Genomic DNA, 17,562 nt, shown 5'->3' with positions numbered 1-17,562 from the left:
TGAAATGTTAAATTAAATGAAATGTTTGTATATTCTAAATGCAAAGATGTCATATTGTAACACATGACATTGAATGAGCTATGTCAGTTGGTATAGATATTCACCATTGTTGTTTCTCAGGAAGGATATGCCTTTAAAACGGGTTCAGCAGCTTATAGTATGTGACAAGATATTTTTTTGTTTGTACTGTACTCCAATGTACTGTAAGGCAAAACAACCACCACTTCCTTTTAAAACTTTACAGTTTATTTCAATTTATTTTACACACATAAGTTTTCCCTCTGTATATTAAAAACAAAACAATTTCAAAACAAGCACCAATATATATACCAATATATAAATGCCATCATGATACCGATTTATCGTAAATATTGTTTCATCTTACATACCTTCCCATTACCAGCTATTGATCAAACTATATATCATCCATAAACCCAATCATTAAATTCAAGCTCAATCAATTTTGATATGAAACACTTTACTTATTAGTCCTTTAAAGCGATAATTAGAATGATATATTTTATTATAAGAAAAAGATACATTGTAAAAAAGTCTGCAAATTAAGGGTGATCCATATTTTATGATTTATATATTTTTTCCTAATTAATTTATGCATTCAAATAGCATTTTTCAAATTTTGATGTTGAACAGTTGGAAAAATTGTCTTTTATTATCATTTTTAATAGTTTAAAGTGGTATATTTCCTATGTTGTTGTTGTAAATTATGTACAAATAAACCTAGCAATTCACTGCCAGTACTCTTTATAATATTGATATAAACTTAATATAGTCTATATAATATTTGATTTATGTTACATATTTTCAGACTACTAAAATGCCAATTAAAATCACTTTGTTCTACAGTAGAGTTGATTTTTCAACACCAAAAGTTGACAAAGCAGAGATAAAAGTCCCATAATGCAACTGATAACTGTAAATAAATGGCAAAAGAACTGACTCACTAAATACAGAACCTGTTAATTATGGGTATTTTTAAGATAAGATTATTATGATGATTAAGCTAATTCATTTATAAAAGTGAAGTGAATACAGTTATATTATATGCAAGTGAACTGAGTCTAAAACTCTAAAATGTGGAAACAGTAAAGCGCTGTCGTCCTTCATCAGGGTTTGGTCTTATAATAGTTTCTCAGATGCATGGTGACATTGCTGGGAACTCCAAGCTTCATCAGCTCCTCTTGTAACTGAAAATATATACACCTTATGACAAACATCTCTTTGTTTCCCCTTTCATCATTTAAATGTCACTGATTTAGTATTTATTACACAGTTGTCTTGAGCAAATTTACCAGGAAATGTTTATATAAAAAGTATATGTGGTATTAATCTTTTACATACAATATTCAAAGTATTATTGATTAATTCATAAATACTGTCAAGTGTCTTACCTGTATAATCACCTCTTGCTCAATCTTTGCCTTTGACAAATTATCCAGACTTGTAACTTCCACTCGCATTCCCATCACTAATCAGTAACATTTTAGTAACATATCAGTGCAGTTGAATTTCTTAGCTGATTAACAGTCATTATGTATTGAAAACAGGAAAAATTAGCAAAACTATACAAACATACCGTACACATCTGCCAATGTGGGTTCATATGATGGTCATCAGGATCACCACAAAGCAAACAGAAAGATTATGTTAGCTTAATGAGCAAATGTTACTCTTTTCTGTGTAATAACATGATGTTTATAATTTTATTTACTAATAGAAGGTTTATTTTCTCACCGCTGTAACAGAAGAATGGCAAAGTGGCAAAACATCTCTCATCTGTCCACTGAGCAAAGTATTTTAAAGACACAGTTGTACAGTGTTGAGCTCCCTGTTCTCCTGGGACATTTACACCATTATCTGGTTGTGCAACATCACCTTGAATCTGTGGCAGCCAATATGTGAAGGAAGAGCTGCTCTGATCTGACCACAGTCTGTTTCTGTACAAACCAATCCACATGTTATATCCAGAATAATAGCCATAATAGCTATAACGTGTAATGCTCAGTATTTGTTGCCACTCTGTCTCATTCCTCACACTGGCCAGGTCTGTGTATGTCGCTCTACAGTAGCTCTGAGCTGAAGTCCACGGCATACCTGTGTTTACCACAATATACTTCTGAGTGGCATTTTCTCTACCTAGGACAGAAACATAAATTCAATGTCATGTTATTTGTTACCTTGTCTGTCATCCACATTTTAAATGTGTCCAGTACAACTACAATACATTTATATTTTAATTTTATGGTTGCTATTTTGATCCAACCCATCCAAGCCAAGATATATTCTGAAGATCTCACAACAACCCTCACTGTACACTGTAAAACTGGATGCTACGGCTGCCAAACAAAAACAGTAAAATTACGGTAAAATTTATTTGTTTAAATAAAGTGCAAAAAATTATAAATCTACAGATATTTTCATTAAAAGTTTACAGAAGAAAACACTGTTATTTTACAGACTTTTCCTAGATTATTGCGATCAAATCCGTTCAATAAAGTTACACACTAAGAGTTTTACAAAGAAACACTGGCATTTTACAGACTTTTATTAGATTATTACGATCAAATCTATTCGATAAAGTTACACACTAAGGGCTCTATTTTGACGATCCATGCAAAAGCCCAAAGCTTGGGGCGCAAATGCTTTAATGGTGTGTCGGAATCCACTTTTGCTAATTTAAGGACAGAAAAATCCACTTTTCGCCATGGCGCATGGTCTAAAAAAGTTGTTTATTTTCATTATGAGTTATAGGTGTGTTTTGAGAAAAAACAATCAGAGTCTCATCCTCCATTCCTTTTAAGAGTCAGTTGCGTCGCGCCATGGTGCATTTGCTATTTACATGATTTGTAAGTGAAAAAAAACTGAGCGTTTCACTAGCAAGAAAACAGTTAACCAGAGCATCTACAGCGTGAAAATGAGAAATAAGCCTCCTCATTATTTACTTTCACTTTCACTCTCATGGATAAGGAAATGTGTTGTATGCACAGACATCCATTAGCCTATAAATAATTAATTTCGTTTGTTAAGCACAAAGATTTGTTTCAAATCTATTTCTAAAATTCATTTCTAATTTCCAGCAAATGAATAAATGAACAATATTAACGAAGTGTGTTTAAAAACCTGAGTTATATCCTAAAACACATGCTGTGCCCCATATGGTCTAAAACCTGACATAAATATGATATATTAAATGTACTGATATAAAAATATAAATATGGATATAATAAATAATACTGATAATAATGATAACATTATACAAAAACAAATTGTTATGAATAAACTGAATAGGCCTATCGAGATGAAGATGAAGGCAGTGGTTTTTATATTTATGTAGGCTAGAAAATAATATGTTTTGTAATATTGTAATTCTTTATATTTATATCCTATATATATCCTTATTATATCCTATTTATTTCCTTAATATTTTAATTCTTCTTCATATGTAAAGGTATGTGCACATTGCTCTACATCTTCTGTATATTAAACAGTGTGTAAGCCATGTAAATATCTTTACATAATTAAAATAAAAAATTAAAATTAAAATATATATAGGATATAAATATAAAGGATTAATATTACAAAACATATTATTTTCTAGCCTACATGAATTTAAAAAACACTGCCTTCATACTTTCTTCATCTCGGGAATGATCTAGTACATAATACAACAGTCGAGCTGTTAATTTACAGATTAATTTTTAAGGACTTTTGAATATAATTTAAAATAACTAAAAAAAAATACTGTATAAATAATACTGTGATTTTCCTGTAAAAAACAAAAATGTCAGTAATTTTTCTTTAATGATAAAGTACCTAAAATGAAAGTCTGTTTTCATCTGTTTTCAACTGTTAATTAAGAGAGATTGTTTGTCGTTTTAATAAGTTTTGAATATAATTTGAAATTACAAAAAATACTATAAAATATTTATGATTTTTTTTTTTTACAGTGTAACGTTTTTGTTGAGACTTTAGCAATTAATGTTTTACTGATAGGTACATAAAAATATATATATTTTAAATGTCTTACCGTCATAGCATACAGGTGTGTAATACCTCTCACATGATGTGTCATGCCAGTTTCCATCAGTACTCATGTAAACACACAATTCATTCCCATAATTGTTGTCAGGTTCATGATAAAAGTTCCTGTAATCTCTTTCTCCTTCCTGATAGAAATCATTGTCTTCCAGTGACCATCTCCAGCTGTTCACATCATCATACTGACCAATCCAGGCTGAACCACTGTAACTGCCATTGACTGTGTTAATCAGCCTGTTCATTTCCTCCATGTTATCAATGGTGGCCAGATCAGTGTAACTCTGTCTGCAGAATCTCTGAGCTTGAGTCCAGCTCAAAGACTGATTCACAAAGTAATACTGACGGGATGATCCCAATACTGTCAAGATGGGGGAAATGTATTTTTATAATATTGTAGATGTAATGCTAAAAAAAAAAAGATTCTTAGAAATTAATTTACACCCCTTAACTTCTATTTGAAGTATTGTGGGCATAATATACTGTAGATTATTTGCATCTAATTAAATAAAAAGTTAATTAATTGTTAAATGCTAAATGATAAACACTGCCCTAAAATTGCATTTTAAGTAGTAAATAATATTTTATGTCTAAAATATGTCAAAGATGTCATATTTAAACACAACTTAATAGTACAGTATGTTAAATCATTTTTTTCTTCAATATCTTTTGTTAATTTAGCTGTTTCTCCACACATATGAAAAAAAAATGTCTCCTGAACAATCACTCCTGATTCATAGGACACTGTTTAAAACTATTGCATTTGCTATAATATGCAACTCTTGTCTTTGTAACAGAGAAGTGCACAAGATGGTGCAGTTTGTGGACCATTCACACTTGTGCATGTGCCTTTATGAAATAATGCCACAAACAAATCTTAAATGCTTGTTTAATTTTAGTTAATAAATTATTTGCTAAATATGTTTATATTCAGCTCATAAGTATGTGCTTGTAAAATGAATTAGTCAGGGTAAACTTTTATCATCAGCCAATGGGTAAGCTAATCATGGTCAACTACTTCCCCCCACCCCCAATCGCCATGGACCAAAACCATATTCTCATTTGTTATTTGCTCTTTGTATTTAACAGAGTCATATTATTTTAAGGCTAGATTTCTACTCACCACTGTAACAAATGAAAGGAAAGGCAGTATTGCAGTTTTCATCTGTCCAGTTACCAGAGTCACTGAATGACACTGCAGTGCAGTATTCACTGTTTCCAGCATTATCTGGCTGTCCTGACCTCCAGTTACTGAATGAAGAGTTGCTCTGATCTGACCAAGACCTGCTTCTGTACAGTCCAATCCAAGAAGTATAATAATAATTTGAAGTTAATGCCAGAACCCTGTAGTTCTCAATCTCATTCCTGATACTGACAAGGTCTGTGTGATGTTCTCTGCAGTAACTCTGAGCTTCAGTCCAGTTTTTAAACTGGTAAACATACACATAACTTGTAGTAGCATTCACTGTTCCTGTGGGGAACAATTTATGTTTGTCATTGTTCATGAAATCATAAAGGTTTCATTTAAATTACTTGTACAACATCAATTCTTACCATCATAGCAAATAAAGGGAAGTGTCCATGAGCAAGGGGCTTCACTCCATATACCCTGGCTATTTGACATGTACACACACAGACTCTTTCCGCCTGAGTTAACTGGTTTCTGGACAAACCAGCTTTTAAATCCTCCCTGTAAAGTTGTATTATTCAGTGACCATCTCCAGCTGTTCAGATCATCATACAGTCCAATCCAAGCTTTGCCATAGTAAGTCCCACGAACTGTTTTAATGAGCCTCTTCATTTCCTCCATGTTATCAATGGTGGCCAGATCAGTGTAATTCTGTCTGCAGAATCTCTGAGCTTCAGTCCAGGATTTAGACTCAGATACAAAGTGATACTGACGAGTGCATGAATATTGTGTGCAGATTCCTGGGAATTATTTCACAGAACAGAAAAATTATTTGCCTTCACATTGTCACTGATGTACCATTACACCATGGTAAACTGGCATTGGTGTTGATTGCCAACATGGACAAACCAAACTGATATTAGAACTAGCTGTGTTAAAATTTGATATTTGTTTCTGATATGGAAACTCTCGCATTAGAAAAATGTTAAACTTATTGAATAAATCAAAACTTTGTGAGAACTTGTCTCTTTGACTTCATGACTTCAAGACTGTGGTGTCCAACTTTGTTAAAGTTAGTTAGTTAGTTATTTTTTAGCACATTTTTTATGACACAACATTGCCCAAAATGCTGAACACAATCAATGCTATTTAAAATAAAACCTATCACATACATAACAATTAAAACATAAGGCCAACCCCTCAACATTGAAAAGGCTCAAATGCTAAAGAACAAAGATGGAGTTTCATAAGCTTTTTAAAAACAGATCAAGTTGGAGCGTCTCTGACGTGGGGGAAGAGCCCAGTCCAGAGTTTTGGAGTGATAACTGTCAGGGTGTGGGGGTGGATGGAGAGGAGGCGAGGACTCAAATGCAGGTAATGAAGGATTTATTAAAAAATAAAACAAAAAACAAAAATCAAATCTCCCCATGTGGGGAAAAAACACAACATTATACTGCACACTCAACAAGACTTGATTTGGATCTTGGCATGACACACTACTTTAAACCACAGTTGTAGAACAGATATCAACAGACATCATACAAAAGAGAAAGGAAACAATCAACAACAGACCGGGGGTCTGTTCTTCGTACCTCGCTTAAATGATCTAAGATTATTTGGCAGATCCTGGGTCTTTTAATCTTGATAACTGATCTCTCGCTAATTTGGTTCTTCAAACAAGTTCGCGAATCAGATTAGAATGTCTGGATGAACTGATCTGAGATCGCTGCGTGTGTTGTGAAGGACAGATCTATTGATCCTCGAAATCATGATCAGCAATGCAATGATTGGCTGACGGCACAGAAGCGTAATGACATCATCTGATTAATATTCAATTATCCATGTGAGCAAAATTACATCAAATTAGCAGTAAACGGCTTGTTAAATATGACACGCAATAACCTTCCACATTTGTTGTGAGCTGCAGGCTTTACACTTTCATGTGTCAAGACAAGAGTATTCATCATGTATTTCAATGCAAATCAATGTAGTTAGTTCTACATTTAGAAAAGATTTTCTTTATTATAGTAGCCGTTTTTTAATCGGTGTAAAGAATAACTGGTTGTTTACAAAAGCATTTTCGTATTGGTAAAGGTGTCTGCAACTTTTGTGAAGCATCAAATCACTGACATATTAACTATTAAAACATGTTTATGACTGCATAAATGTATTATTGCTTAAAAAAAAAGTCACATATTGTGCATTTCATTATACACAATTTGTACTAAAGCGATCTAAAAAGTTCATAGCAATAAGTTTTCTCCTTTTACCACCAGGTGTCGGTCTTTGTACTTTCATTTCGAGGGTGCAGATTCCATACATTTTATTAATATGTATAACTTTATTTATTTTATTAATGACTATAACTTTATATATATAGTTTTAAAATATGTACCATTTTCCCAAGTGTATATAACTACTACTGTAAGAAAATATCAGAATTCGGAACATACTTTCTGTATTATCTTTGCTTGAACTGAGCCGATCTAATCATGTTTATATGAATTGAACCTGCTCCCGATCAGGGTTGACCTAGCAGAACTGTTGCCATGACAACAACTCTCGGATCAGCTTTGAAGAACGAAACGATCCTGGATCGTGTCAAATCGTCAATATCCAAATCCAACTGAGTAATCCAAGTACGAAGAACGAACCCCGGCACAGAACAGAGCACACTAGGAGAATAAATAGGAAAGACAAACCAATAAACAGACAGGCGGACAGGTGAAAATAATAATTACAAACATGATAACAAGGTGGGTGGGACAAGACGCTAGACAAAAGAACAACCATGTGCTTACATACAAACCGGACTAGAACACGCAGCCAACGAGACAGCTCATTGACTGCATGCTCACATAAAACAAGATACACGTGGTTACGATGTAAACATGAAACCACGTGCTACACAAGAGAACACAAGACACGAGCACACGATAAATAAAAGATACCCAACTTGCGATCACACATATGCAACGCGCATGCTTCATCTCAGCGCCAACCAAAACTGAAACTAACTAGACGAAGGCGCCAAGAATGAAGCAGCACGATGCTGACAGAACAAACACAGGGGCTGCATTTGAAACCACATACTCAATGAGTAGGTACTCTTTTTCAATAAGTACTTACTAAACGAGAACTAAAAGAGTAGGCACTCAACAGCCAAATCTCGTTGAGTATGAATAGAATCGTACCTCATCCGCCATGTTACGTTATCATGTGACTGAAATTAGAAGCGCAACAACTTTAAAGAAATTGCAGGTTTAATAAATCTTAATTTAAAATAATATATATATATTTTTTAAAGTTCACATGAATTTGTTGTTGTCTTTATTGTTTGTTTAACATTTTTCATCCACAAATAACCTGCTTAAATCTCGTTTGTTTTCCAGACTTGTTTGATTACGCAGATAAAGACCTTCTCATTGTGCATTTGTGTGGATATGATCTCATATAATACAAGAAACCCATTACATTTACGTAATTTTTGTTAATTGCAAACAATACAGCCATGTTTTTCAGATGCTGTATGAATTATAAGTTCTTTAATTATTAACAATTTTAACAATCCTATAATAATAACTAAGATAACAGGGACAGAAGCACCTTGCATCAGTAACGTGACAAATGTACCTAATAGTTTTCAACAGCTTTTTCTTATATATATATATATATATATATATATATATATATATATATATATATATATATATATATATATATATATATATATATATATATATATATACCAGAATATATGGAGAATTACTGTAATATTTTATTCTATTGGCATCAATAGTGTGCTATTACTTAGGCCATCCAAAGTGATGTTCATCTTTGTGTACAGTAGTGCTTTAGCCTGCTTATTTTACATGACCAACATTTGAAGCGGTGAATAAACATTTTACTTTATTTTATAGCTTATAATATAATTTTTTAATTTCAATAACGAAGGACATCTATATAAATCTAACAAATCATATATTTAAACTAAACAAAATACAAATTAACATGTTTTATATGCCACAGCTATGCATTATTAGTCACTAGACAAATGTAGGCAATGTGAGTACATCTTCACTTTCTGTCAAAATATGAAATAATGTATACATTATTAAAAAATTATCATTTCATTTATTGACCATAAAATATGAATAAACTGATCAGAAGACCTTAGTGACCTACCAGAATTATATAAATGTTGGAGGTCTGATAAAATGATGATGATTATAAAGGTTCATGAAACCACTACTTTTCAGATTTTAACAGATATGTGTGTGTTGAGCAAGACAACATTAGCACCTGTTAATTTTTATTGTAAAAAAACTGGATAATATTGAGATTTGAACTTTCTGCATGACTTTATGGTATAGTTAATGCCACATACACTGTAATTTGTTTTATATTTGTAGTTCATTAATTAAAACAGCAAAATGTTCGTCCTTTTGCTGTATTTTGATTTTTGACTGTTGTAGTTTAAAACAACTGACATTGTTGAGCTATGAAATGTGATCAAGACCTGCTTTAAACTACTTTAGCTTTGTTTTACACATCTAAGTTTGTTCATAAGACAGTCAGGATCAAGCATTCTACTGCTCTGTATTATGATTAAAAATCTAAACAAATGTTTGTCACAACTGTGATTAGAGATTTTGTACTATAATAATCAGATGAATATTTGAATATTTAAAAAAATAATAATTCACAACATAACTCAAATCAAATCCATCAGTCATGTACAAAAATCCTAAATTAAACAATGTTTATTATGCTGCATATAGGTATGAAACGTTGTTCTTATTTCAACCAAATAATGTTTTCCAGCAAAGAAAGTGAACTTACTGCTGTAGCAGATGAAAGGCATGCTGGATACACAGACCTCATCTGTCCATTGTCCTGAATATCTGAATGATACTGCAGTGCAATGTTGATATCCATATTCGATACCTTGATTAACACCATTGTCTGGTTGTGCCTGTGATCCAGAAATCTGTGGCCTCCAGTTTTGATAAGTGCTATTCTGATTGTTTGACCAAATCCTATTTCTGTACAGTCCGATCCAGACTCCTCCACCTGTTCTTTCAAGAATCTTCTGGTTTTCAGTCAGATTTCTCACATTCACTAGATCTGTGTAATAATCTCTGCAGTATCTACGAGCCTCAGTCCAGGTTTTATAATCATAAATTGTGATGTATCTCTGTGAAGCGTTCTCTCTACCTGTGGTATGACATTTTATAAATATATGCATGTTAGCTTAAAAAAAAGAAAAAAAAAAAGATTTCTTAACAAATCAAGTGTCCTTACCATCATAGCAAACAAATTTCTGTGTGTAATCACATGATGTGTCATACCATTTTCCATTAGAATTCATGTAAACACACAGTTCTTTTCCACCAGTGTTGTCAGGTTCATGATACCAGTTCCTGTAATCTCTTTCTCCCTCCTGATAGAAATCATTGTCTTCCAGTGACCATCTCCAGCTGTTCACATCATCATACTGACCAATCCAGGCTGAACCACTGTAACTGCCATTGACTGTGTTAATCAGCCTGTTCATTTCCTCCATGTTATCAATGGTGGCCAGATCAGTGTAATTCTGTCTGCAGAATCTCTGAGCTTCATTCCAGCTCAAAAACTGATTCATGAAGTAATACTGACGAGATGATCCCAATCCTGCTAATGATAAAACAATTCAAGGGTTATATATCGAAATTCACTTAATATTTTTGATATTTAGTATTTTAAATAAAACGCCATCCAAAATAATTAGCATCAACTATTATTTAAAAAAAAAAAAAAACTTTTATTTTTAATTATTTCCTCAGCAAAATAAATAAAAATAAAATAAAGTGTATTTTGTTTTTTACTATAATAACATTTAGAATTTCAGGAATGTTTCACATTTGTCAAACCCACTGACTGCATTATTCAGAATTATTTGGGATGATCCAGAAAACATATTTTTTGTTGATATGAAGATCAATGAAAAGTTGTTAAATAGGTCAGTGACCTACATTTTAATGGCAGACATTTTAATATATATTTCATATAAAATCATTTCTTGCCAGTTAGAATGTAAAAAAATATATATATTTTTTTTTTGCAATTGTGTCATATGTTTCTGACCGCATTCAACAGTATATCTATGTTTCCTGAAATTGATGTAAGCACATTGAGTCAATAAGTGATGTCATGGATTATTTTCACATTTGGTGCAACTAAATAAAATAATTTTGTTTTTTAAACTGTATAACTTGCTTCAAGATATCATAGAAATGCAGTCAGGTTTGAATCAAAATATAAATTTTAGGCAAACCTTTTTTTAAAACATCTACTCACCACTGTAGCAAATAAAAGGAAATGCATAATTGCAATTTTCATCAGCCCATTTCCAAGAGTCACTAAATGAGACCACGGTGCAGGATCCTGCTATATTTGGTTGCCCTGAGCTCCAGTAACTAAATGAAGAGTTGCTCTGATCTGACCAAGATCTTGTTTTGTACAGACCAATCCAAACAGCATAATAAGAAAAACTTTTTATAAAATACTCGAACTTCTGGCTTTCAGTTTCATTCCTGATACTGATGAGGTCTGTGTGATGTTCTCTGCAGTAACTCTGAGCTTCAGTCCAGTTTTTATGCTGATAAATAACAACATAAGTAGCACTGGCATTTTCTCTTCCTGAAAGGTAAAAATTCAAGATTAAAGAGAGGTTGTTTTGGTTGCTTTCGGTTTTGTTAATTGTCTTGTCCATTTTTAATGTATAAGCTCACCATCATAACAGACAGTAGTATACAATGTATTAAAGCAACTCGCTGGATACCATATCCCATTGTACACATACACACAGAGGCTTTGTGCCCCATAATTGTATGGATCTGGATTATACCAGTTCCTGAAGTCTTTCTCTCCTGCCTTGAAGAAATCACTGTCCTCCAGAGTCCATTTCCAGCTGTTCAGATCATCGTAGAGTCCAATCCAGGCTAAATCAATGGAATCATCATTCACTGTGTCCAATAACTGGATTGTCTGTTGTTTATTTTCAATAGTGGCCAGATCAGTGTATTTATCTCTACAGTATCTCTGAGCTTCTGCCCAGGTCTTGGATTGATTCACAAACACATACTGAAGGTCACACAATGTGAGGGCAAAGAAACCTGTTCAAAATACAAAAGCTGCATTGAGTTAGGATCTAATCAGCCAGTTAAATATGATTAGTTATGTCTTTACAAGACACTTTCCCATAGTGCAGAAAGTGAGACTGCAAGACGTCTACTACAGCACTTAGAGCTGGCCATTACAGTTTTAAAATATTACTTTGCCACAATTTTCATAAGCAATTGGTAAATTTTCAAAACTACAAAATACTTTTTATTGCTTGTACAGTAAATGTAAATGACTCAATATTTTATTTGAAAACATTTCATGTTGTATATATGTTTATGGTGCTGTGTGTAGGACCAAGGAATGAACAAGGAATTGCAGTCCAAATTCAAAATATTAATGTTTTTTTAATTACCCGGTCCCTCCTCAAACTGGAGCACACACAGTTTGTTGACCCCAACAGGAACAAGCCAAAAGCTAAATTAAGTATTCACATGAGGATATTACATATGCTAACAGGGGAAACGATCTGAAAGTGAAGAACGGGGTGATGGGAAGGGATGCACGGAATCCACAGCAGCAGGTCAGATTGATTTCTGCATGAATGAAGTGGATTATGCAATGGATTTTAAATGAACATGCTAAATTCACCTCAATCACAGCTTCAGCAGAAATTCAAAGAATTTAATTTAAGCACAATGTTGGCTTGAGCTGACATTTTACAAGAAAACTAGAGCAAGTGACATGGTGTTCTGAATTTGGTGTGACCCCAGCATTACACTGTACACTGCTCAGGTAATGTTTACATTGTTAATATTTGTGTTGTTTGCAAATAAAGAACTAACTCACACGAGCTTTATAACTCTGAATCTGCGTCTCATTTTGAAGGTTGCTACTGTTCTGCGAAGGTCACATTTTTGCACACATTTTTGCACATGGAGGCAGTGCCGAAATATAATTTGGTAAACTTGCAGTTGGCAGAATTAAACAGACCAACACAAAGACAGACATTCCAACACGGAACACACCTTTTCAATAGAGAATCACTAATTGTTTCTTTTTTCCAGATAAACAAGTACAGAATGTTCACTTCGCATGTTCTCTAAATATCTGCATATATTAGGGTTGGGCATCTAAGCTATAATGCCGATCCGATACGCATCTCGATACAAAGAATATGATCCGATATATTAGCGATACATTTGTGACATTGCGATGCAACACGATACGATTCACACCCATATCACGATACAATGCGATAATTCAGCACTAAACTAATTAAATCAAGTTTATGAGATTATGTGAAAGAGGATGCTGTGCCATTGAATGAGTTTGATTATTTATTAACCAAGTAAAACCAAGACTTTTTTTACAAACTGGCTTTTCTCTCAGAGCCAGAGTGTCAGTTTACAGCAGAGAGCCATTTTATAACCTATAGCACATATTATTTAAGTATTTTCAAGATAAAAAGAATGTATAAGTGCCATATATATTAAATTATATATATTTGCACTCTTTCAACATAAAGGTTTAGCATTTCACAACAAGAATTGTGATTTAACTTTTCAACTATGAAAACAAGTTTTACAAAGATATATTGTGCCACTGAATATTCAAAACTTAAGGTCGTGAACTAGCAGTGTTATGCTGCTTTGAAACATCACTGTCACTGTAAACAACAGGCTAATAAAAATATAACAAATCAGCAATCTTCTTGCTGTGAGGTGGTCATGCTACCCACTGTGCCACCGTGCCACCCATCATTTTTATCATTATTATTATTAATAGTATTATTATTATTATAATTAAATAAAAAATTAACAGGAGGAGGTGTTTAAAACCTTCGTTCTCCATGATGAACAATGCAATAACATCCGTTATTGGCGTAGAGCGCACAAAACTGTTGCGCATGGAAAAAAAACTTGCAATGCTTTTCTCACCACTTTTGGAGCTGGTAGCTACAGTTGAAGCAGTGCGAAAGCCGGGGATGCAGGAACACTGGAAGATGCTTCCACAACAACACCGTAGCGCCGCTTCAAGTGAGATTTCAGATTACTCGTACTGTCCACGTATTTTACATATGCGCGGCACATTTTGCAAATTGCATCTGTCCTGTCAAGTCGTCCATCCTTAAATCCATAATGTTGCCATACTTTAGATTTAAAACTCAGTGGGGAATAAAATGTTTGTTTTGCTTCTCGCGCTTTCTGAGGGCGCTCCACTAGCTTCATCCGCACACCTGATACACTGGTTGAAGTGTACACATCCGCAAATCCGTTGCTAAGGCATACTTTATGTAGGTCGATTAAATTATGCGCCAAGAACAGGTTGACAACACTTGTTAATAAATAAAAAATAAATTCTATATTAAAAATATAAGCTGTATCTTGGAAAAACCGATGCATCTCGCAAAAATCGATGCATCTCGATTTGCTTCCAAAATTTCATTCATCCTCTGCTGCTCTACCGATGCACTCGCATCGTGCACGCGCATGACCGCGTATCGATACATATCGATTAATCTTCCCATCTCTAGCATATATACATAAAGCACATTTAATATTTGTCATTTTTTTCCTAAACGGAAGCATAACATTTGCTGTGATGGTCATGTATACTGTTTTACATTCATTCAGTACTGAGAGAAATTTAAACCTGTACCCTGTATTGTTTGCTACTACATGAATGTGCTACGTTGAAAACCGGTTTTACTGTTGCATTTTTGTAATCAAACTGAATGTTCTCATCACATATCACAATGATCTTGTGTATGAAACAATGATTGTGTAGAATGAAAACATCTGCAACTAACATAATCATAACATCAGGTGTTGAAAGAATGACAACTGGTATTACAAGTGGGATCAGTTTAAAGTTTTGTACAAAGAGATTTGAAAATGTACACTTATGAAAACAATATCAAACTAAGTTAAAATGTAATAAAAATTAATATGATATCAATGTATTACAGTTTTTCTTAGTTGTTTACACACAATTTATTGTACTACAGACAGAATTTCTTCTACATGTAACTGATGCACAAACTCCCTGAACCAATTCTGCTAAACTACAAGCACAATTCCTGCTTTACACTCAAATTGCAGGTTTAAAACACACTTTTTTCAAAACACTACACACAATTCTCTGCATTTTGCACAATCTTCATGCAGAAAATCTTTTGTTTTCACAAGGAACACACTGTCATTCACAATTGTTAAGTCAGTTGCCTTACTTTACATACTAACTCATCACATGAGTAAACAACTTTCACACAGAATTTAGAAATCAGAGCTCATCTGGTTCATAACTGGTTCTCTGCCCACCCACAATTTTTAGTAGTTTATCTCCCTCCATATTCACCATTCCTCAATCCTTATGAGGAATTGTTTTTCTGCCTGGAGATGGAAAGTGTATGACCGAAATCCACACACACGTATACCCCTATAGCAGTTGATGCTTTTCATGGCTTGTTTTTTTTTCCCTGTAACTGTGTTCTGTAAATACTTCTGTTGATGGTACATGTAGACCACGTTATCTGCAACTTTGTGTTGGTTGGGACAAACACTGTGTACACAGTTTTTGTGGGGAAAATACAGTAAAATGTATTTGGTATTTGTGTGTTTTGTATAAAACAATATTCTGAAATATTTTACAGTGCACTTCTGTAGGCCTATGTACTGTCTGTCTGTAGTAAGTGTAACACTGAACAAAAAAGACTGACAGTAAGTCATTATGATGAATGGTCATAGTGTTTTACATTAAGCTTATCAGTGTTCAACTGTTCTTATAAATGTCTATTCATGTGATGGCTTGAGTGTGTCATTTGAAAACAAAATACCATTTTGGGAAGAAATTGCATCGTTTTAAACATAGAGTTTCATTTTGCATAAGAATTTTAGACTTTTGCCCAATGTGTGTGTGTTTTGTGATTTGTGTGTAGAGTTCTGACAATATGAGACCTGCTTACAGAAAATGTGTGTAAAAAATTGGAAAAAAACTGTAATACAGTTGAAGTGATAATTATTAGCACAACTGTTTTTTTTTTTACTTTTTTTTTCAAATATCTCCCAAAGATGTTTATAGAGCAAACATTTTTTTCACAGTATTTCCTCAAAAATTTCTAGAGAAAGTCTTGTTTGTTTGTTTTTATAATAATTTTATATTTTAAAAACACTTTTAAGGTCAATATCATTAGCCTGCTTAAGCAATATTTTTTTCCGATTGTCTACAGAAACATTTATTATGTTAGAAATGTGTTCTTAAAAATCGTTTCGCCCTTAAACAGATTTTGGGGACAAAAATATACAGGGGGCTAATCATTCTAAAAATTGTAGAAAAAAAATAAGACAAAAATAACATTCGTATTTGTCTGTAACAAATAAATAAATGTATTCCTAATCATTATGTTTTTATCTAACAGCATTCCTAAACTTTAGGAATTTCAAAAATTATATGTAGCAAGACGATAACGAGAGATTTGTAACAAGAGCAGTTGACTATTTAATCTGGATGACTGATATGTGTTCAACTAAAGTGCAGTTCATTTAATAATTACATTCGATCAGTAGCTTGATAAATGTGTTGATAATGTATTGAGTAACTCTGCTTTCCATTACTAGGTAGCCTATTATTTTTGGTTCAAGCTATATTTTTGTTGTTGTTGTTTTTTATTCTGTCAACAAAATGTAGTAATAAAAAAAGCAAGTGATTTCTTTAACTTCAAGTTTAGACTTAAATTGAACTCCATAGACAGCGTAGACAATGAGCATACAAACTATAATTTAACAGGAAATCAGAGTTGAAATCATTTTAAGAAAGTTAAGTCACAGTGAGTATTCAGATAAGCACATTTGTGAGGATGAGCAAGAGTACAAATCTACCGAAGCAGAAAAAAAGTTATTAATTAGCAAAAATAACAAGATGAGGAAAGAGTAAAAATAAAAGTGTTTCATACCTGAGAATAGTACCAGTGTAAACATGGCTCTGTATAAGGAAAACATGCATGATTAATTTTGAAAAGCTATATATTTGTTTACCATTAAGCAAAAGTTAATGTATTTTGTTTTAGCTGTTACCATTCCCTTGTCTTGCTTGCCAGTTTCTGTTTGTTGTTTGGCAGATCTTTCTATAGCAGAGCACAGTATGTGGGTGTGACCATTTTCTTTATACGTATAAAACCTACTAATTGGTCTAAATAAGCTACCAGTATGGGTTTGTTTAGCAGAACTATAAAAGAATGTGAACACAATATCAGCAAACCTGTTAGACTAGAAGAC

At 33.0% G+C, this 17,562-nt stretch overlaps 2 protein-coding genes across 3 annotated transcripts in view; both read right to left on the bottom strand.

Moving 5' to 3' along the window:
• LOC147838808 (uncharacterized) overlaps nt 1–17,562 on the bottom strand; it is a 483,811-nt gene that overhangs the window by 50,044 nt on the left and 416,205 nt on the right. The gene's annotated exons all lie outside the window — the stretch shown is intronic.
• Nucleotides 225–17,466, bottom strand: si:dkey-11o15.5. Of its 2 annotated transcripts, none has more exons than XM_087300959.1 (12): nt 17,362–17,466; nt 17,241–17,269; nt 11,956–12,339; nt 11,522–11,863; nt 10,487–10,855; nt 10,025–10,399; nt 5,608–5,982; nt 5,177–5,524; nt 4,046–4,414; nt 1,753–2,154; nt 1,410–1,486; nt 225–1,205 (listed from the first exon to the last, which is right to left on the bottom strand). In XM_087300959.1, the coding sequence occupies exons 2-12, from the start codon at nt 17,263–17,265 to the stop codon at nt 1,125–1,127; spliced, it is 3,147 nt and encodes a 1,048-aa protein (XP_087157085.1). In that variant the 5' UTR covers nt 17,266–17,269; nt 17,362–17,466; the 3' UTR covers nt 225–1,124. The 2 variants fall into 2 exon arrangements, with proteins under 2 accessions (XP_087157085.1, XP_087157084.1); XM_087300958.1 differs by having other exon boundaries at nt 10,487–10,858; nt 17,362–17,448.

The sequence above is a fragment of the Danio rerio genome, chromosome 21 (assembly GCF_052040795.2).
Source record: "Danio rerio strain M-AB ecotype USA chromosome 21, GRCz13ab, whole genome shotgun sequence".
In the NCBI taxonomy this organism is placed as follows: domain Eukaryota; kingdom Metazoa; phylum Chordata; class Actinopteri; order Cypriniformes; family Danionidae; genus Danio; species Danio rerio.
The sequence above is the reverse complement of the archived record's forward strand: the minus strand, read 5'-3'. Positions and strand labels throughout refer to the sequence as shown.